General features: G+C 42.4%; 1 protein-coding gene across 8 annotated transcripts in view; it reads left to right on the forward strand.

Annotated features, from left to right (window-relative positions):
* The window catches only part of CAMTA1 (calmodulin binding transcription activator 1), a 1,668,879-nt gene that overhangs the window by 1,323,103 nt on the left and 324,135 nt on the right, over positions 1-21,641 (forward strand). For all 8 annotated transcript variants that reach the window (XM_075605012.1, XM_075605007.1, XM_075605006.1 and 5 more), the window contains exon 6: positions 4,037-4,190. In XM_075605012.1, coding sequence (XP_075461127.1) covers positions 4,037-4,190 — 154 coding nt within the window. The remainder of the gene's footprint in view (positions 1-4,036; positions 4,191-21,641) is intronic.

The following is a 21,641-nucleotide window of genomic DNA, read 5'->3' on the forward strand; positions in this document are numbered from 1 at the left end:
TATGAGTATTCTGGCACCTTGCCACTAATAGCTACTGACTTTTTGTTACTTTCTAATAGCTACTGGCTTCTTTATTTCTTTTCTATATCAACACTTCTACCGTACACTCTGTTCTCTCAGACCTTTTAACAATTTGTACTTTTAAACTTAAAACTTTTTAAACACACTAGTGTATTTTAAGTTTACCAACGATTAGTTACTTTTTTCATGTAATCTTTTAGAGGAGGTCCTTTATGGTTTATATTAGTTAAGAGGTTAATTAAAAGTAACATTTTAAAGGGTCTGGTAGGTTCTCTACATGTATAGTACTACCATTCTAACTAAGTGAATTTTCACTGCATCAGAGAAGTGCACCTCAAATAAGGGACTGTCTGTATTGATACATGTTTAGTTTTGGTTGCTCATTCCAGAGATGTTACCCTGTAGAGCAGGGGTGCGCACTCTTTTGCCCATGCGCCCCCATGCCAGCTCTCCCGCCATCCTTACCTATCTCCGGTGTTCTGACATCGCGTGACACCATGGCAATGCAGTATCATGTGACCCTGCTACGCCATTGATGCTGCGTTGGTCTCCAGAAGCCGTCTGAGCCAAGGAAAGTGACGTTTACAAAGGCATTCGCCGCTCCCCTGGCATTTAATTTAAATGCTTTTGGGAAGCGTGGGGCCTCTGTAAACCATGGGCCCCCCACAGAGAATCTTGGGGGTACCCCCCAGTTTGCGCACCCTTGCTGTAGAGGTAATATCATTCAATTTAAAGTGACAATCAAAGCACTTTTCATTTATTTTTAATTTTTTTACAATTTTTTTGGAACAGGATTGAAGCAGGGGGTCTCCGGAGTTAAATCTCGTTCATTTCAGCTCCAGGGACCCCCTGGATGTACAGACCTCCATAGGCGGCTAACTTTGCTGAGATACCAGGCACCCCCTTTGGAGGTCTGCATATCGGGAATCAGGGGGTCTCCGGAGCTGAAATTAATTGAGTTCAGCTCTGAAGAGCCCCTGCTTCAATCCTGTAAAAAAAAGGCGCTTCGATTTGCTCCTTTAAAATATATACAACTTGAGAAAGGTACCGAATTTCTCTATTTTTTTAATATTTAAGTATTAATCCCCAAAGAACATTGGTCAATAATGCCCTGTTCAGGTGGGATTATTACTATTATAGGCTAAATGTAGGCTTTTTTTTTTTCATTTTTATTTATTTTTACATTTTTCATAAAAAAGATAGACACTTTTGTAGTCATATTGATTTTTATCAGCATGATTGTCTACATTCTTATGCTTTTACTGCAAGTTTATTAAAAGGAAATTGTACATACACACAGCCCCCCCCCCCCCTCTATACACATGCACACACACACTGAAGCCCTCCCTCCTCCACCATCTACACTCACAAAACATACACACACACCAGCCCCCCCTCTACACACACAAACATACACTACAGACACACACAAAAAAAACAGACTGCTGCCCCCTCTACATCCACAAAACACACACCAGCAGCCCCCTCTACATCCACTGCAGCCCCCTGTTAACCCACACACTGCAGACACACACAAAACACTCTGCACCAAAACACTCTGCACCCCTCCTCCACCCACAAAACACATACTGAAGACACTCACTGCAGCCACCCTCTGCACCCACAAAACACACACTACAGACACACATAAACCAACACACTCTGCCAGCTCTACATCCACAAAACACACACCAACAGCCTCCTCTCTACACCACTGCAGCCCCTTGTAAACACACACACTGCAGCCCCCCTCTACACCCACAAAACACACATAGCAGACACACACCAATAAAACAGACTGCTGCCCCTTATACACCCACAAAACACACCCACAGCAGACACACAAACCTTTCCCCTCACTCTCCTGTGCGGAGCTCTCTGCAGGCAGGGTGGGGGAGGAGTCAGTGCCTTGCTGCTGCCTCCTGTCCAATCACATGCCCTGTCATAGAGCTAAGTTCCCTCTTTGTGAATGAGAACTAAAAGCTGATTGGCTGAAAAACTTGGCAGGGTGCCAAAAATTCCGGGCCATTACTGATTGGATAATGCCTGGAATTTTAACCAATCAGAGAGCAGGGGTTTCAATAATACCCTGAATTTAACTGCTTTAGCCTATAATCTGCATTATAACACAATATTCTGATTTATCAGTTGGTAAATAAAGCTTCCTGTGCTTCCTCTAGTAATTGTCACATCAGCATGCCAGCATCCACCCTGTCATAATATCTCATATCTTCTAAATATTCTGATACCATCTCTTTACAATACTGTATATAATATATTCTGTTATGCCAGACCTGAAAAACAACCCTATGAGGTTTTAAAGCTTGTAACTTATCAATCAGTTTCTCCAATATACTACCTACTCCTTCTCCCTCATTTGCGCTTTACTACACTTTCTGGTAATAACTCAATTTGTGTTGGAACACAAAATGCCTACTTTAACCGAACAGATTATATATATTGATACCAAAACATTATTTATTTTGAACATTTTTAAAATAGAAACAAATTGTGATAAATTGAGCACATTGGTGGTGGAGAAGAAGCCACACTTTCAATCTTGTTATTATCCATTGTACAGTCTCCATGGGAACATACTGGTAGGAATTATTGTTGTGCTTCACTATTTGGATGATTCATTTAATAAGAGTAAACATTCTGTTAGTATTTGTGCTGATGGCGCCTGTGTAAATGGAATGTAATTGTGGTGGATCACTATTTGGGGGGGGGAAGAAAGTGGTTATTACGAATTTGCTGTGAGTAATAATTATCTTTAATTTTTAACTAAGTCTGTTTAAACCATTTAGAAACTTGGCAAGACTAAGTCAATTTGAAAATGTTGAAGTTGCATTTGAGATTTTCTTTCTGTTTAAAGTGGCAAAATGTACATAATGAATATAATTATATGCAAGCACAAAATGCATTCCTTAAAAAATTCTGCATTTAAAGCATTGCTAAAATTATTTTGTTTAATACTTTCTGCAAAAAAGGCAACATATGTTTTCCTAGATTGTTTTGCCTTTCTATTCTACTAAAACCAAATTTCAATAAACAAAATGACAATTGGCATGATAAAAGTAATTTTATTTTGTTCAATTTTTTAAATAAGTAATATAAATATAGTAGTTTTTTTTGCACAAATTTTACCTCAGGGAGACATTGATAAATATTATCATTCAAAGATCTAAAGTGATCTCAACTTTACGACGCTCCATTCATTACAAAGCAGAATATTTTGTCATACATTTCACAATAAACTGTTTAAAGACTACTTGATGATGAATTTATGGGGAAAAATATAAAATATGGAAAATGAGGACGTTGCTTTGATTTTAGAAACCCTTGATTGTGTTGTTTTTTTAATTATTATTCTTTGTGAGTGATAGCATAATACACTAATAGGGCAGCATTTTCACTTTGTAAAATGGATCACCTTATTACAAAACATAACCCAGGAGAAAAACTTTAATAAATTGCAATTCCCAATCGCATATTAAACATTTTATTTACTAGCACAACTGGTATTCAGAGCAATAGCAGTAAGGCACAAACAGCATCGTAATAGCTACTCATGAGATGATTTGAGATGAAATTGCATGATATACTAATGGTATACTAATGAGGTAGTTTATCTAAAGTTTGTAGTGGTTTGGTTGCATTAGTGAGACGACTGATTAGATTTAAACCCTATGTAATAATGCTCTAATTATACTAGTGATTTCATTTAAACCAGATTTTATAAATGGTGGTAAGTAAATTTACGCAAACCTAAGATTTCATACATTAAGTCTGCTGACTCCAGGTGGCTTGACCTCCTAAGAACTCTGTAATAAATCTGGTGGTTTGGCATTGAACAAACCATTAGATTTTATAGTATTAGATGCTCTATTTAAAGTGGTTTGTTTCTACTTCATTCAGTAATTTCAAGACGTACTGTTGTTGACCTTGTATATTTCACATACTGTATCATAAAGAGAATGCAAAACTGAGCTTGCCATTGTTTCTGTCTCCGTAGAATCCTGACATTGTATTGGTACACTACTTGAATGTTCCTGCAATAGAGGATTGTGGAAAGCCATGTGGCCCCATTCTATGCTCAATCAACACAGACAAGAAGGAGTGGGCGAAGTGGACAAAGGAGGAACTCATAGGACAGCTTAAACCTATGTGTAAGTGACTTTTTTTGGTGTAACTACTGCAATATTTGATTGCTCAAACGTACATCCAACTTTTCCACTTAAAGGTGCAATCCCATGCACCCAGCCAGAAAACAACCCTTGTAAAGAATTCAATAGTCTACTTGGCTTCCCTAAACCAACGTGACCATGTTCCTAGCAAAGATTTAGGCTACTTGCATTTTTGGGAAATTAATAATGAAATGTTTGTGAATTACGTGTTTTATGTACCCTTGGCTCACCCTGTCCTTGTTAAAGAGCCAATGAAGATAAAGGGAGGGTGATGCAGCATTTGCTAAACACACAATGACATCACACGAAACAGAATAGCCAGAGTAAATTAAACCCATCCAAAGTCTCTGCTCACCGTGTTTACATAAACATTTCTCCAAATGCTTATACTGTAGGCATCAGGTTAGTGTAAAGAATGTATCAATCACCCAGCTGTAACCGCCTTTATTGCCATTAGTTTACTTTGGTGCTAGGAGGGATTGCCCTTATAATGTACAGTACTTTCCACCACTAAAGATGACTTGAAGCTGTTTTTCAAATACTGTATGTATAATTAAATGTCACTTCTCGATTCACTCCGCTTATTTTGGATGAAGGAATAGGTGCACTCACAATAACTCAAAATAACTGACACGAGTGCTCTGGGATCCCCAATATGTGGGGGTATGGTAGAATCCGGAAAGAATTAAACCGACACTGCAGTGTGCTTTGCAAAAAAATGAGTGAAGTTTTAATTGAACTCCACTTATTTTGGCCAGTAATACAGATTTTTATGAACCTCAATTGCACCACAATATCCTGTAATTACTCACTGTATTTTGAACAGAATTCAGTGGTAATGCTGGCTTGGTATAACCCTCAATATCACGATGTGTCAGCCATGGCCATCACTAGGTTAGTGGAAGGGGTCTGGCTTACAGCGGACATTGGGGCACAACTTACTTTTGCCGGGCTCCTCTTTCCTGCTGATTCCTGGCCCATCAATATCCCTCCACTCAAAAACTCTGCCAACTTTTGTCCCCCTTAACTGGGTCTACATCCCTCAACTCCTTCATTGGGAGCAGCCAATGCATTACAGCAGTTCTTGGCTTGACATAGAATACACATTAGTATATTAATAGTGATTAATACTTTTAATTAGAAAATATGGCAACTCTTCTCACCATTGTCAGAGACTACTGGATACCTGCATAAAAACAATCGTTCAACTAAAGAGAACCTGAAATTTCATGTGAACTCACAAGATGTACAGTATCAAAAAGAGGGTCTACACCACAAGTAATCTTACTAGAAGAACAATTATAGTTTCATATAGCAAAATAGCAATGTTATTGGTAAGCACATATGTAGTACATGTTACTGCAGCTGTAAACGGGGCCTTTTATATCATTACTTTTTTACATCATATTTGAAAAATATATAAAAATGAAACCTAGGGCCTCATGCAGAGAGCAGCGCAAAAAGGAATCTCGCCATTTGCCGGCGAAAATGGAGCTTTAAACCGGCGGAAAAGGCAAGTTAAAAAAAAAGCGCCATTTTTTTTTTTGTTGCTTGAAATTCGCCGCGCGGCTGGAGAGTTTCTAATCTCTCCAGTTTTTTTTTCTGCCGTATGCAGAGAGCCCCGATCGCCATCGAGTGGCTGTTCGCGCCAAAAAAATGGCGCGATTTTCAACATTTTTCCTCTCCACCAAGCAGCTGGCGCTCCGCGGCCGGTGGAGGGGAAAAAAAACGCGATTTTTCCGCCAGTAGTTTCAACAGCGCTTATAGCGCTGGTTGAAACTCTCCATATGCAGAAAGGCTTCTAAATGCAGTTTTCTGCCCTTTCTGCATATGGATAAAAAAACTCTCCAAAAAAGCTAAAAATTTTCCCCCTCTACAATTCTAAATAGCGCTGCTCTCTGCATGAGGCCCCTAGTATTTTGAATACAACAGTATCACACAAACCAAAATTGTAATATTGATGATTTAATAATCCATTGAAATAATATCAAAATGCTGCCTCAGTAGGTTATCTTGTCTAAAATGTGTCATGCCTCAGTGGGTACAGTGCACAAACAAAAATACTGAATTTCATTTTCATGCTGATTGCAAGGTAATATGCAGAGGACCATCTATCACAGATAAACTATACTTTGTAGAACATTGCACAACTATAAGAAACATCTCCAATTAATTTGTGAACAGCATCGACTATCGTGCTAAAAGCAGATGAAAAAAGATATGTAGCTCAGTGCAATCACATCATTTGAGCTGAGCAGTAATAAGGAACATGTTATTTTAGGCAAATCTACATAATTATCTCTGTTAAGATAACCTAGATACATAGTTTAGGATCCAAAAAGCAGGGATCTCTAGATTCAGGTTATCAATATTATTTTAAAATTAACTGAATAATACAAAAAAAAACTTATGGAAAAGACAGCACAATAAACAAATTACTAATTTACTACCTTTTTAAATAACATCAACTTGTTATCTATTGCCTTTACAATCTATTTAACTTTTCCCCCACTGTGTGCTTGATTGGAAATTTACTCCAGGGTATATTATTGTATGCTGTTTTTTCCTTTATCATTTTTATAATGTCAGGAAGTAATACATTGCTATTTAGTATTAACATTTTTTTTTTTTAACTTTAAATACAATTGTAATTTTAATTATAATTTTTTTTCTTTCTTTCTACGCCTTAATTTGTAATGCAATGACAAAAATACCCTGCATCTGGTCATAAATACTTTAGCACATTGCTCCATAATAACTGATTTTATAGGGAATGTTATCAACACAGGTGAACATTTCTTAAGTATCTTATCTGGTGTGAGACTATAAGACATGTTTATTCAGTATATTAAGATGAAAAGTGTAACGGGTGCCCACCACAAACTGGACTGAACCGCAAGGCCAAGGTAGGGATACACAAACACCGACCTGAGGCCGCGAGGTCGCGTCCGGAATGCAGAGTCGTGGTCATGGGTACCCGGTCAGGGTTGGAGAAGGGAGAATCGTAGTATTATGTGCCGTGAGGAGGATAGGAGAAGGTATGGATCCCTGGGGTCACTAGCCGTAGTCCAGGGTTGGAGAGAATCTGGATCGTTGTAGAGAAAAGCCAAGGCTCCGTTGAGCTGTAAGATAAAACACAGCAAAGCAGCACGGCAAGGCACGACAGGCGATATCAAGTGCTTGCGACCAGCACGTAGTCACAAGGAAAGATTATCTATGCTCAGCCAAATTGCAACAGTAATAGCTGAGCATATAAAGGGAGAGTAGCCAATAGCTGAGGAGTATAGCATCTGAAGCTGCTGCAAGAATCAGTCCCCTGATTCGTTGCTGACGAAGAGCAGCAGCAGTCAGTTAGTGTCAAACTCTGGAGCCTGCTGCTGATGCTGCCATTTCATGGGCGACGTCTGTGCCCGATCCTCACAGTACTACTCCCCTCCCCCCCCCACCTTCAGGAGCGACCTCCAGGCGCACCAGGCACGGCTTCGAGGGATATCTCTTGTGGAAAGCCTGTACCAGACGAGGAGGGTGAAGTCGATCCTTGGGGATCCAGGTACGTTCTTCAGGGCCAAAGTCCTTCCAATGAACAAGGTACTGAATGTTACCTCTGGACAATCTGGAGTCCAGGATCGTCTGCACCTTGAACTCCTGTTGTCCTTCCACTAGGAGAGGTTCCGGAGGAGGCGCGGGCACAAGAGACCTGGGATCCTGTACAAAGGGTTTTAATAAGGAGACATGAAATACAGACGGGATCTTCATGGATGGAGGAAGACGTAGTCGGTATGCTATCGGATTGACCCTTTCAGTGATATCAAAAGGTTCGATGAATTTTGGAGATAACTTGGCTGAGGTGTATGTTTTTAGTAGATAGTCAAACTTTGTAACTGGGATGGTATACTGGCCTGTCCCGGCGATGCCGATCCGCTTGTGTTTTTTGTGTGGTCACTGCCCTCTGGAGATTTTTCTGAATCTTCCCCCATAGCTCCTGTAGCTGCTGGATCCGGTTATTCACGGCTGGGACTCTGGATGCAGTTCCTGGGAGGTGTGATGATATGCTCACCACAAACAAGATGTGACCACGCTGCTGAGGTAGGGTAATGTATGTAACGCCAACCCACAGCCGTGTGGGAGCGTCTGGAGTGTAGAGTAGTCGAGGTAGCTGGGTCAGGTAACAGAAGTGAGAATAGTCTTGATACTTGCCGGAGTCAGTAGTGGAGAGGTACGATCGTTGAGGGTGCTTTAGCCGAGATCAGGATTGGAGAGTTATGGATCGTTGAGGGGGCTTCAGCCGAGGTCAGGATTGGAGAGATATGAATGGTCAAATGTAAGCCGGGTCAGGAAAGGAGAAGAGCGGAGTTCGAATACAGGCAGGGTCAGGCAACAAGACAAGGCAAACAAAGCTGGAAGCATGCACAAACAGAGATTATGCTCAGCCGATGAGACTCTGGCACTGCAGAGTATTTACAGGGAGTAGTGACCAATCAGAGCAGGAGACTTGTTACTGAGCAGGATTCTGATAGGAAGCTCAGCTGAAAGAGGCAGGTGTGTGGAGTCTTCCTGATGAATTACTAAGGGGAAACAGGTACGCGTTGCACACGTGCAGTATGTGCGTGTCGCCTGCTGATGATGTCACCACAGGGAGGGAACCAGGAGGCGGAGCCAGCGGAGTTGGCATTTAGGTCCACGCGGGCTGCGCGTGCGCTCCTAAGATGACGACAGGCCTCAGGGTGAGGTTTGGGAGCGGTGCTGGTAGCTGGACGTGTGGAGGTTAAGTTTTGCTTGTGCTGAGCGCGCGGCGCCTGACGGATCCTTACAGGAGGGAAGAGCCAAAGTTGACGAATAACGGTGAGTCCTGAGATGGGAGAATGGGAGAATTCCGCCCGTGGCAAGAGGTCATCCCAGTCACCTTGGGTCTCAGACACAAAACAAAGGATAAATTGTTCAAGCGATTGGTTTGTTCGCTCTGTTTGTCCATTAGACTGGGTATGGTACGTGGAAGAAAAGTGCAATGATACCCCCAGCTGGTCGCAGAAGGCCCTCCAGAATTTAGAGAGAAACTGCAAACTCCGATCAGGCACGATGACTTGAGGAACTCCATGAAGTCAGAACATTTCACGGATGAAGAACTCGGAAAGCTTGGCGGCATTAGGTAGTCCCTTCAGAGGGATAAAGTGAGCCTGTTTGGAAAAGCGATCTATGAACACCAGGATCGTAGTCATACCCTTAGATAAGGGAAGCTCTACCACAAAGTCCATAGATATGTGTCCATGGCCGATAAGGAATCGGAAGAGGTTGTAATAACCCTGTTGGTTGATTCCTGGGTGTATTGGTCCAGGCACACACAGGACAAGCGGCTATAAAGGTTTTAGCATCCTTCTGAAACCCAGGCCACCAGAAGTTTTGTTCCAGTAGTTTGATGGTCTCCTTTCACCCGGATGAATAGAAGTTTTGAACTATGTCCCCATTCCAATACCTTTCTTTGGAAGGCTGGTGAGACGAACAGGCGTCCTTCTGGAACCATGAGACCCTCTGGGATTTGGGTTTAATCCTGAACGATGACGTATAGGGAGTTCAAGGTAGCCGCTGAGATGATGCGTGAAGATGGAAGAATAGGTTAATCGTGATCCTCTGCAGTATCATCAACCAAGAATTGATGGGAAAGAGCGTCCACCTTCACGTTTTTTGGAGCCTGGCAAGTAAGGGATAATGAAGTTAAAGCGAGAAAAGAATAATGCCCACTGCGCTTGTCGTGACCCCAATCAGCGAGCTCCTTCAATGTACAAAAGGTTTTTGTGATCTGTGAGTATGGTCACTGGATTTTCCATCCCTTCCAGCAAGTGCCTGCATTCCTGTAAAGCCATCTTTATGGCCAAAAGTTCCCAATTGCCCACGTCGTAGTTTTGTTCGGCTGAGGAAAATATTTTGGAGAAATAATGCACACAGGTGCAATCTGGATATAGAATTTTTTCGTTGAGATAGCACTTCTCCTGCCCCAACATCCGATGTGTCTACTTCCAGAGGGAAGGGTAGGGTAGAGCGGGACCCAGAATTGGGGCAGAGGCGAAGGTTGACTTTAGTTTATCAAATGCATTAACCGCCTCCACAGACCATTTAGAAGGATCCGCTTCCTTTTTGGTTAAGGCAGTGATGGGCGCCAGAATAGAAGAAAGGAAGAATGGAAGAAAGCTTCTGAATAAATCAGCGGTAATAATTAGCAAATCCCAGAAACCGCTGGACCGCCTTCAGGCTGATGGAACAAGGCCATTCCATAACGGCTTTGACTTTATCTGGGTCCATGGCTAATCCGGAATCTGAAATGATGTATCCTAGGAATGAGATACTAGTTTGCTGGAATTGGCATTTCTCCAGCTTTGTGAACAGGCGATTCTCATGTAATCATTTTAGAACCTGCTTCACATGCTCTTGATGTTCCTGTGTTGATTTTGAGAAAATCAGAATGTCATCCAAGTATACAATGACATATTTGTCGAGAAGGTCCCTAAATATCTCGTTCACAAAGTTCTGAAATACGGCAGGAGCGTTACAGAGTCCGAAAGGCATAACCAGATACTTGTAGTGGCCATCCCGCGTATTAAAGGCCGTCTTCCATTCATCACCCTGGTGAATTTTGACCAGATTATAAGCCCCTTGCAAATCTAATTTGGTAAAGATAGAGGCTCCTTGCAACCTGTCAAACAGTTCGGAGATGAGTGGTAACGGATATCAATTTTTTACTGTGATTTTATGTAGTCCTCGGTAGTCGATACACGGCCGTAGCGCTCCATCTATCTTTTTAACGAAGAAAAACCCTGCGCCCGCAAGGGAAGTAGATTTTCAAATGAATCCCCTCTGGAGGTTCTCCTGAATGTACTCCTTCATGGAGCGGTTCTCCATAGGTGAAAGTGGATAGGAGCTCCCCGTGGAGGCACCGACCCGGGCAAAAGATCGATAGAACAGTCAAAGGACCGGTGTGGCGGTAGTTCTTCGGACTGAACTTTATCAAAAACATCCTGAGTAGATATTAGGAAGGTTCGATTTCGCATCCACTTGTATCGATACCCCAGCCGTGATGGAACAGAACAGTTCTTATGACAACGAGAGCTCCAATGTCTGAGGTGAGAAGACGACCAATCTACTACAGGGTTATGAAGTTGAAGCCATGGTAACCCCAAAATTACATCAATAGTGGGGGGGGTGAATTACGTCCAGTCGAATCATTTCTGTATGATCCATACCTGTCTTCAACTATAGCAGAGCCATCTCCAAAGAAATATACACGGGCTGTAGCGCTCTGCCATCAATCGCCTCCAATCTTACCGGGGATTTTCGTTGCATCAACGGAATGCCGTGTGTCTCTGCAAAAGCCTGGTCGATAAAGTTATCACCTGACCCGGAGTCCAGAAAGGCCCGAGTTTTGGCCGTGAAAGATTTCCCGGTCAACTTGATAGGCAGCATCATCTTAGTAGGTAAAGAAGAGGGAGAAGTACGTAATGTTCCCAGTGTGATTCTCCCCTCTCTCAGTGGGAGAACCAGGGAAATCTCAGTAACGGGAACCACTTGAAGATTAAGAAAAGAACGTGTACCTCCTCGGCGCTGAGGCCTTTCCATTCTTCTCTCCTGAAGACGCTAATCCATGCGGATACACAGGGTGATGAGATCCTCCAAATTCATCCTTTAGATTTTCCGTAAGGCCCGGCCAAAAAACTGCTGCTAGTGCTTCGTCTGTAATGGAGTGCTCACCACAAGCAAGGTGTGACCGCGAGGCCGAGGTGGGGATTGTATATAACACTAACCCACAACCACGTGGGCAGGTCTGGAGTGTAGATAGGTCGAGGTAGCTGGGTCGGGGTTGGAGAGGTATGGATAGTCAGAGATACTTGCCGAGGTCAAGGTTGGAGAGGTGCGGATCGTCGTGGTACTTTGCCGAGGTTGGAGAGGTGCGGATTGTCGGGAGGTAGCCAGGGTCAGGAGTTTAGAAGAGCGGAGTCCAGAAGAATAGCCGAGGTCAGAAACAGAGGAACTAGGAACCGGAGTACAAGACAAGACTGTGGAGGCAAGGGTAGCAGTAAACACTTCGCAAATAAGAAGGTTTATGCTCATCCGATTTGCCAGTGGGCCGGCTGAGCATACTGTACATAAGAGACAGAAACCAATGAGGTACAGGCTGGAGGAGGCGTGTCAGTAAGACTGACTGTGATAGGCTGAAGGGGTGCAGGAGACAGGTGTGGGGTGGATACCAGAAGCAGAAAAATGATGCGGGCCATGTGCACGCTAACCACGCGCCGCATGTGCGCACTGCACACCGATGACATTGCCGCGTGGGTTGAGTCTGGATGCAGGACCGGAGAGAGTGGTATTAACCTCGGCACAGGATGTGCATGCGCCTAGCATGGCGGCTGGTCCCAGGAGAAGGAAGAGAAGCGTCATGACAGAAGGAGCGGAGGGCCCAGTCACGGGTTGGGGTAGGTGACGAGTGCTCTAAGCGCGTCGCGGATCACAGTTCCTGACATCGTTGTTCCATCTTGTCTCTGCTGCGAGGGTCCGAAATTTGACCGCGTAGAGGGTCACCGTCCGAGTGCCTTGAGAGATATGCAGGAGGGAGGAAGAGGCCATTACCTTGCGTCCTGGAGTGTCGAAAATCCTTTGGAGCTCCAGAGTGAAGAAAGATAGGCTACTCGTGAGATCTGTCCGTCTCTCCCAAATAAGAGATGCCAATGCCAGGGCGTCATCAGATAACAGTGATATGATATAGGCAATTTTAGAACACTGAGACACAAAGCGAGAGGGAGAAAGTTCAAATTGAATAAAACATTGGTTTAGAAACCCACAACAGCTGAGGGGATCTCCACCATAGCGATTAGGCATGGGGAGATGGTGCTCACAGGCGGCGTGATTAACACATCGGTCTCTTCCTGTTGGTGAATATATCCTTTTATTGTTGGCGCCTTTTTAATACTAATCTTCTTTTTCTCTAGTTTAACATCTGACCAGGGGGTCAGTTTTAGTATTTAGGCAGCCCCCTATGTGAGGTATCCCTCATAATAGGGTTTGTTCATTTATATAGTTAGCGCTACCTAATCTGTGTTTACACTTGTTGTGTTGGGACATCTGCGACTAGGGGAGTATGTTTAACCGCTGCACGTGGTGCCAGATCTGCGGTTGGCAATACCGCGCTGTGGATTTGCTCCATCCAGTTTTTAATATGCTCTAGGTACTGCTGCATTATTTCAAGGTTGTCGGTGTGCAGGGTCCAGCGGGGTCCATGTTTGTGGGGATGAGCATACTGTAACGGGTGCCCGCCACAAACTGGACTGAACAGCGAGGCCGAGGTGGGGACACAGAAACACCGACCTGAGGCTGCAAGGTCGTGTCCGGTATGCAGAGTCGTGGTTATCGGTAGTCGGGTCAGGGCTGGAGAAGGGAGAATCGTAGTATTACGTGCCGTTGTCGAGGATAGGAATATGGATCATTGGGGTCACTAGCCGTAGTCCAGGGTTGGAGAGAATCTGGATCATTGTAGAGAAAAGCCAAGGTTCCGTTGAACTGTAAAATAAAACACAACGAAGCGGCAAGGCAAGGCACGACAGGCGATATAAAGTGCTTGCGACCAGCACGTCGTCACAAGGAAAGAATATCTATGCTGAGCCAAATTGTAGCAGCAATAGGTGAGAATATAAAGGGAGAGTAGCCAATAGCTGAGGAGTACAGAAGCTGAAGCTGCTGCAAGAATCAGCCCCCTGATTCGTTGCTGAGTGAGCTCAGCACAGCAGGTGCTGACGAAGTACAGCAGCAGTCAGTTAGTGTCAAACTCTGGAGCAGAGTCTGCTGCTGATGCTGCCATCTCGGGGGCGACACCTGCTCCCAATCCTCACAAAAAGTTATTCAGTGCATAATTAGTCAGAGATGCCATTTTCAATATCAGTAATACAAGGTTAAGCGTGTGTTAGGCCTCGGACATAGTGAGAAGAAGAGCGCTGAGCAGCGCTGACGCTCATGCTCTCCAGCTCAAGCAGGAGCTTTTTAATGTCCCTGCATGAGCGTCAGCGTGCACGCTTGTAAATGCCGTGTGGGAGCCGGGTCGGGAGGCGGGGCTGATGCGCCATGTCACGGCGCCGACGTCACGGACTGCCATTGGCTTTTGGCAGTCACGTGACGGGCCCTCCGCTTCCCTCAGCGGCAAAATTTAAACTTGCCTGTCTCCTGCGTTTCCATACGCCTCCGAACGCATGCGGAAGCGGCTCCTAAAGCCGCGCTGATTACAGATGCAGGGGGTACGTGCATCTGCTCAGCGTGGCTCAGCACGGCTCAACACGGTCTTTTTGACCATGGCCCTGGCCTAACATGAGAACTACAGTCAAAATAATATATGGTTATGTGTAGACTCCAATTCCTTTCTTTCTTCAACCACAGTCAAACGTTTGACCATAAACTGTGATTTCATCGGCTAAAAAAATTAAAGCATGTTGAATAACCATAAGATAAGGTTCCTTGCCTACAATTAGATAGGGCTAGTGCTAATTCACCTCTAAATGTACTGACAGGTTCCTCCAACTCCTACTTGTGGTCAAAACACTGTTTTTCACATCCCTTCCTGGCTCTACATGAGTCTTGCTAAAGGGTTGGCTGGGCTTCCGCCATCTTTACAGTCTCAAACGTCATTGGCTGTCATGTGGGGAACGCTGTGTATACCACATTTTTGCACAAATTAATTCCTGCAGCTGCTTGGGATGGTGGCTATATCAATATAACCGTATACTTTCTGCAGAATTTCACAATATAATTATAGGGATCCTTAACCAAAAAAAAGGTTGGAAACCACCAACCTAATTTTACAAATGGTGCCTTTTACAACATCCACAGTTGAAACTGCACAATCTGGCAGAGGGTGTTCTCACTCCTCGACATTATCAATGCCGGCATCAGGTGGTACATAGTCCTTGACAAACAAATTTGTGCCCAAATGAAATGAACTCTCTGTGGGGCACAAAGTAATTCAACATTATGTATGAACAGGAGTGGGAAAACCTAACTTTTTTATTATTTTATTTATATTTCCACTATATATGTTGATTTAACTGACTGGCACACAGATGGGCAGCAAGAGAGAACTCGCAACAGAATTTCAGTTGTACCCTTAGAAAGTTATTTCAGGTTTGTTCATACAAAAGAATACAGTAGTACATACATGTTAAATCTATATTCCTGGACACACTAACAGATTGTAAGCTTGGTTCCTTATAAATATACTTAATGTGAAATTAATTCTAAATGTGACAGAAAGCCTTCATAATTCACACTGGCCACAATATATTTCCTCCGATGGACAATAAATGAGTGATATTTTAATAGTGAGTCAACAAGCTAGTAAAGAACACATTGAGAATGTAGGCAGAGGAGAGGACCTGACCTTCTGGGATGAAGAAGAGCCTCCGTTGGCACATTTGTGTCCAGGAAAAACTAAGGGAGTAAACCCAAGTAACCTGATGCTGCTAAAGTCTGGTATTGCTTAGAGTGGGATTAAACCAACAGTCCACTAGAGAATGTATATAGCAGATCACCGTGGACATCAAATATAAAAAGATACACTGTAAGAACTCACCCTGGGCGGGGGGCCCGTTGTGCAGACTATGGCTGGGTGCGGGGGATGAAGCATCCAGGGACACTCCACTCACGAACCTCCTTACGCCACAGCTGCTGCCCTTACCCTTTAGCCCGGTGTCACTGGTATCTTTGTGTGGCTTTGCTGTAAGCTAGCCACGATGTAGTGCAGGTAACCTGCTGGAGGGTTGTCAGTGGCGTCTTATCAATCCCTGCGCGTGCACCCGGGGTGTCCTCCCTCCGTGGTGACGGTATCACAGGGTATGTGTGGGATCCAGCTGAGCAGTCGCGCATACGCTGTTTCCAGCTGACGGAGGAGTGCTGGCGCGTCCCTGCATTCCCTGCGCTCCGGCGTGTCCACGTGTGTGGGGAAGGAATGATGACGTCAGACTTCCAGACGGGTAAATCTCGCGGTGAAATGCTTGCGTGCTCCAGCCATATGGTAGGTAGAACAGAATGGGTGAAAGGCGGTCACAGCAAAAAGTCTGGTTCAGGAACAGTTGGAGTTAAAAGCAGCTTTATTGGTACATGCTGTACATCTCAGAAGGGGCATCTGACGCGTTTCGTCCCTCTCCGGGACTTTATCAAAGAGTATAATACCCTTAACACACAGACCCCTTAAATAGGTGGAGACCCAATCTGATTGGATGGTCAAAAATGACAAGAGGTTTTTTTGAACTCAATTAGGTTAATGTTAAACCAGTGTTTGGGTTTAACCCATTCATTGAGTCTGTGTGGAATACATGGTTAAAACATACATATATACAAAAACATACAAACAAAAGAAAATCAATAATATGCAATGGGATGTAGAGCAATAACCAATGTATATTAAAATTATTGTTTACACAACTATGGTACTGTGGAGAATTAATTATTTAAACTCTGATGTGACATAAAGAAATGTTACAATGTTATTCAATATTTCTAAATAAAGTTACAATGAGTAAATGGAAACAGTTGTTACCTGGATATACCAAGATATTGATTGGTGCAGAGTATATTGCAAACAATATATACTTTTTTATGCACATGAACATATATTGGAGATATACTTAGTACAGCAATTCATTCGTGAAAAAAGTATGTCCTAATGTTATGTCGTCTGGATATAGTAATAATCCAACTCGCAATATGTTGGGTTACAGTCGCATGGACATACACCCCTGGCACCCTCCGCCTCACATGGCTATAGGAAATGTTTTAACTCCCAATCACTGTTAATGCCATGTGGGTGAAGGGTGTTGAGAGTGTATATCCAAAACATCTCCCGCTTATTTAGTGTGTTCTCTCTGTTGCCGCCTCTGGGGTGGCAATGTATATGTTCAATGGCAGAAAAGGTGAAGTTCCTAATGCCTCCCATGAGGCATTACGTAAAGTGTCTAGATACGGGATGAAGTAAATCACCTTTCCTGATCAAGCGGGCATGTTCTGCCATTCTAATTTTTAATGGCCTTGTCGTGCGACCGACATAGCTTAATCCACATTTGCAGTGAAGTACATATATGACATAACTGGTGTTACAATTTAGAAAGGTCTTAATTTTATATTCACGTAGATTATATTTACACGTAATCTTGTTTGTTGGAGATGCGTGTTGACACATGGTACAATTACCACATTTGAAAAATCCCTTGGGGATACTACTGATATTGGAGGGACCACTCTTACTGACAAACATGCTAGGTGGTAGGTGCGATGCCAATGTTTTCGCTTTACGGTATGTGAACCTAGGTCCACTTTGGACAATTGGGCGTATATCATTGTCCAGTAATAAAGTGTGCCAATGCTTATGAAAGATGTCACAGATCTGTTTAGATTGTTGATTAAATGTGGTGATAAAGTAAGGACTTTTTCTTTCATCAAAAGCATTGGCACTCCCTCCTATAGGGACTGTTTTTTTCCTTTTACAGATAAGATTTTTTCTGTCTGTTACATTTGCTTTGTCAAATGCTGCACCAACATCTTTGGCGGAATACCCCCTGGCTAGAAATCTTGTAGACATTTCTCGTGATCGAGACAAAAAGACCTCATCGTCAGAGCACAGCCTCTTAAGTCTCATAAACTGAGCTCCAGGAATATTTCTAATTAGAGATTTTGGATGGCAACTTTGTGCACATAGGAGTGTATTCCTGGAGTTCTCCTTGCGGTAAATGTCTGATTGAATATGCATGTTATTGTCAATGTACAGGACCAAATCCAAATAGTGAATGTGATTGAGGTTATGTTCAAAAGTGAGTTTAATATTTAAATCATTAGTGTTTAGATAATCCGTGAAAGAAATCAGTGTGTGTTCGTCACCCTTCCAAATTATTATAAGATCGTCAATATACCGCTTATAAAAGATGATATTTTGACGAAAGGATTTATCACTGTGAAAAATAAACCGTGCTTCCCAAAAACCCATAAATAAATTCACGTATGATGGTGCAAAGCTCGTGCCCATTGCAGTACCCAACAACTGTAAATAAAAAAGTGAATCAAACATAAAATAATTGTGCGTGAGCAAAAATGAAATAGATTCCAATAAAAAAGTGCAATGTGAGGAAGATAGAGTTGAAAGTTCCAAATACCAATAGTAGCGAGCATTGGATCGTTGGGAGATGGATTGTCACGGTATGTTGACAAATTTCTGCAGCCCCTGGTGGTACAGTTACCCTCATACGTCAGGGACACAGCGGATTTGATTGTCAATTTACAGGACTTCACTTGGCACAAAGAATACAGGTGGGTTACACTCGATGTGGCCTCCCTGTATTCTATTATACAACACAAACATGGATTAACAGCCATTGAATATTCTTTGGAACTTTCAACTCTATCTTCCTCACATTGCACTTTTTTATTGGAATCTATTTCATTTTTGCTCACGCACAATTATTTTATGTTTTATCGCCAACTGTTACAGCAAAGCTCAGAATAAACATAAACAGTGATCTTTTTAAACTATCTTTGACCTACATATGTATGGTTGGCCTTTCTTTCAGTCATTCTTTCTTAGTGGCATGAGTTGGTGTGCAAACTGAGAGACTCCTGGATACGTTGTTTTTGGTGCCGTAGTCTTCTCTGTGGGGGACAAAATTGCCACCAAACTCGAGGCCAATAGGAAGCCGCAGCGGATTACGTTGTGGTTTAATATTGGATGACCTCCGGCGCCATATTTAAAAATACAGGAATCAAACTGGCATCGCAAAGTGTAAGTATGTGGAAAACTGTGGGTCGCCAGACCTGAAAAAAGTATGGTTTAGCTATTGGGCCCCCTCTTTTCAAACACTTTATTTTTAAAAAAAAATCAAATTTGGGCTGGATTTCTGCTTTAAAATTAGCAGTCGGGGTTGAATGTATGTTTTTCATAAAGGCTAGATAAGCTATTTCTATTCAATTTCCAGTTTAGTTTTGGGGCGCTGTATTATATATTTGCAGCTTTGAGGTAGTAGCTTTAAGGTTCTTTCGAAGGGGCCAAGTTGTAGCATTCTTGCATTAAGACGGATATGTTTAATAGATTTATACACATTGTATAGCAATTTGTGTGTCCAAGGGATTCTGCTTTTGTTTATCAGTGGCTTTCTATGTGTGCCAAGAGGTCCTTTGTCTGTAATAGTGTAAGAAATTAAATAAAAGACATATGTAGAAGTGGAATATTACTTGCATATTGATTCTAAGATTCTGTATTACTTTTTATGAAATGTTCAAATGGAAAACACAATTAGTTACTGAAACAAGATAGATATTGAGCAATTCAATCCTAGTGCAAACAGCAGAGGACATTCCAAAAGGCTCTATGAAGATATAAAAGGGAACACATTTTTGACCTTTGAAAGGTAAAAAAAAGAGACACATTGAAGGCTTGTAAAAATCAGCAGTTCGTCATGAAAATGGTGTAACATCTACAACAAATTATCTATAATTCTGCACTTTGGGACCCTGTGAGAAGAATTATGTTAATATACTCAAGGTGTTTATGAGTTTGCATATATATCGGGAAGACAGTTTAAATAAAAGCTCTAAACTCTAATCACACTTGGCTCACGTGTAGAGTAAACAGTTTAGCATTTTCTGGGAAAACAAAGTTACAATCATATCCAAGAAGGCATCAGAAATGTTCCCAGAATCAAACATAACATTACATTTGGCAGCCAAGCCTGTTGGCTTTATCTTATGTTCACATAAATTCCATTCTTCCAAAGAGCTCACAGTTTGACTTCCTGATGTTTCCAAATGTCAGTGCTCAAGAGCAGATGTGTCAGTCATTTCATCAAAATATTATGGGTGAGAATGTAAAACTCCAACGAGCAGGCAGAGCCATGCACACCTTGCATCCTTTACCCTTCAGTCGTAAGAAATCCAGACTCCAGGATCCTTATTAATGGGATATTATTACATATTTTAAAGTATCAGGCTAATATTGTGGACAGCACCAAACTGTGGCACTCAGGTGATCTGGAAACCCAAATAAGAACAAATCTATGACTGATATGAATTATACTTTATTTAAAATATTGCAATCTAAATATGAAATCGAATGAACAGAAAACTGTGCACCAACTGTGTAATAAAGTGATAATACATGTCTTCCATGTGAAAAATACTTAATTAAGTAAAAAAAGAACAGATACTTTGCATCAATAAATTTCTCTAATTAAGTGCACTCTTTTTGAAGGCAATTAGAACACATGTGTTACTAATGTGATACCAAAAGAATGTGTCAAATGGTGAATACATTAAAATTGCCTACATGCAATAACCTTCAATCATAAATTGGGAGTCTGCTGCTTGTCAAAGTGGATGGCTCAACATCACACAGATGATCATGAAAAAGAAAGAAAGACAGCACACGACTCTCATAGGGTTAATAAGTAATTATAGTGTGACAATAAATGTTGTAATAATTGCATGTACACAATAGCCAGTTAAACAGGCACGGCATGTTTGAGGTACATGTTACCACTCATGGATAAAGATTACTTGCTTCGTGGACACTCCCTGCGAACCTCAGCCTTTTTCAGCACCGCGATTAAGCGACAACCGGCATACAAACAGTGCATCTCCCGTTAGTTACTGATTAGAGCTACATAGCAGTGATCACGGGAACAATGTCTCACAGCAGGCAATACACATTAATCATACGCGTTTAGTAGACTCACATCTACTTCATCAGGGATCCTAGAGTCTAGATGTGAGTCTAAGAAATGAGTAGGATTCATGTGTATTGCCTGCTGTGAGACATTGTTTCCGTGATCACTGCTGTGTAGCTCTAATCGGTAACTAACAGGAGATTCACTGTTTGTATGCCGGTCGTCACTTAATCGTGGCGCACCTCAGTGATGTCACCGATCCCGTTCTGTGGCACCGAAGCTACAGGCTTGTAACTTTTGGCTGAGAGAGCCTTAGAGCCATCAGTGAGGGAAGTGTTTGTTCCAGTTGGGTGCTGCTATTTGGCTATTGACCTGTGGACTGTGTATCGAGCGGAGGATCCCCTGGGTGATTAAAGCACCGGATGCAAAGACGTTTCTACCTGGACCAGAGGCTGAAGTTTGCAGGGGGTGTCCACAAAGCAAGTAATCTTTATCCATGAGCGGTAACATGTACCCCAAACATGCCCTGCCTGTTTAACTGACTATTTTGTACGTGCAATTATTACCACATATATTGTCACGTTATAATTACTTATTAACCCTATGAGAGTCGTGTGCTGTCTTTCTTTCTTCTTCACAATCTAAATATAAAGCCTTCTTTATTGTACTGATTAAATTGTAATGATAACCACATTATAAACTCACATCTTTCTGCCTAATGTATACTTACGCGCCCCATGTTCCTGTCCTGTTACTAGAATGG

This window comes from Ascaphus truei, chromosome 6 (genome assembly GCF_040206685.1).
Source record: "Ascaphus truei isolate aAscTru1 chromosome 6, aAscTru1.hap1, whole genome shotgun sequence".
In the NCBI taxonomy this organism is placed as follows: domain Eukaryota; kingdom Metazoa; phylum Chordata; class Amphibia; order Anura; family Ascaphidae; genus Ascaphus; species Ascaphus truei.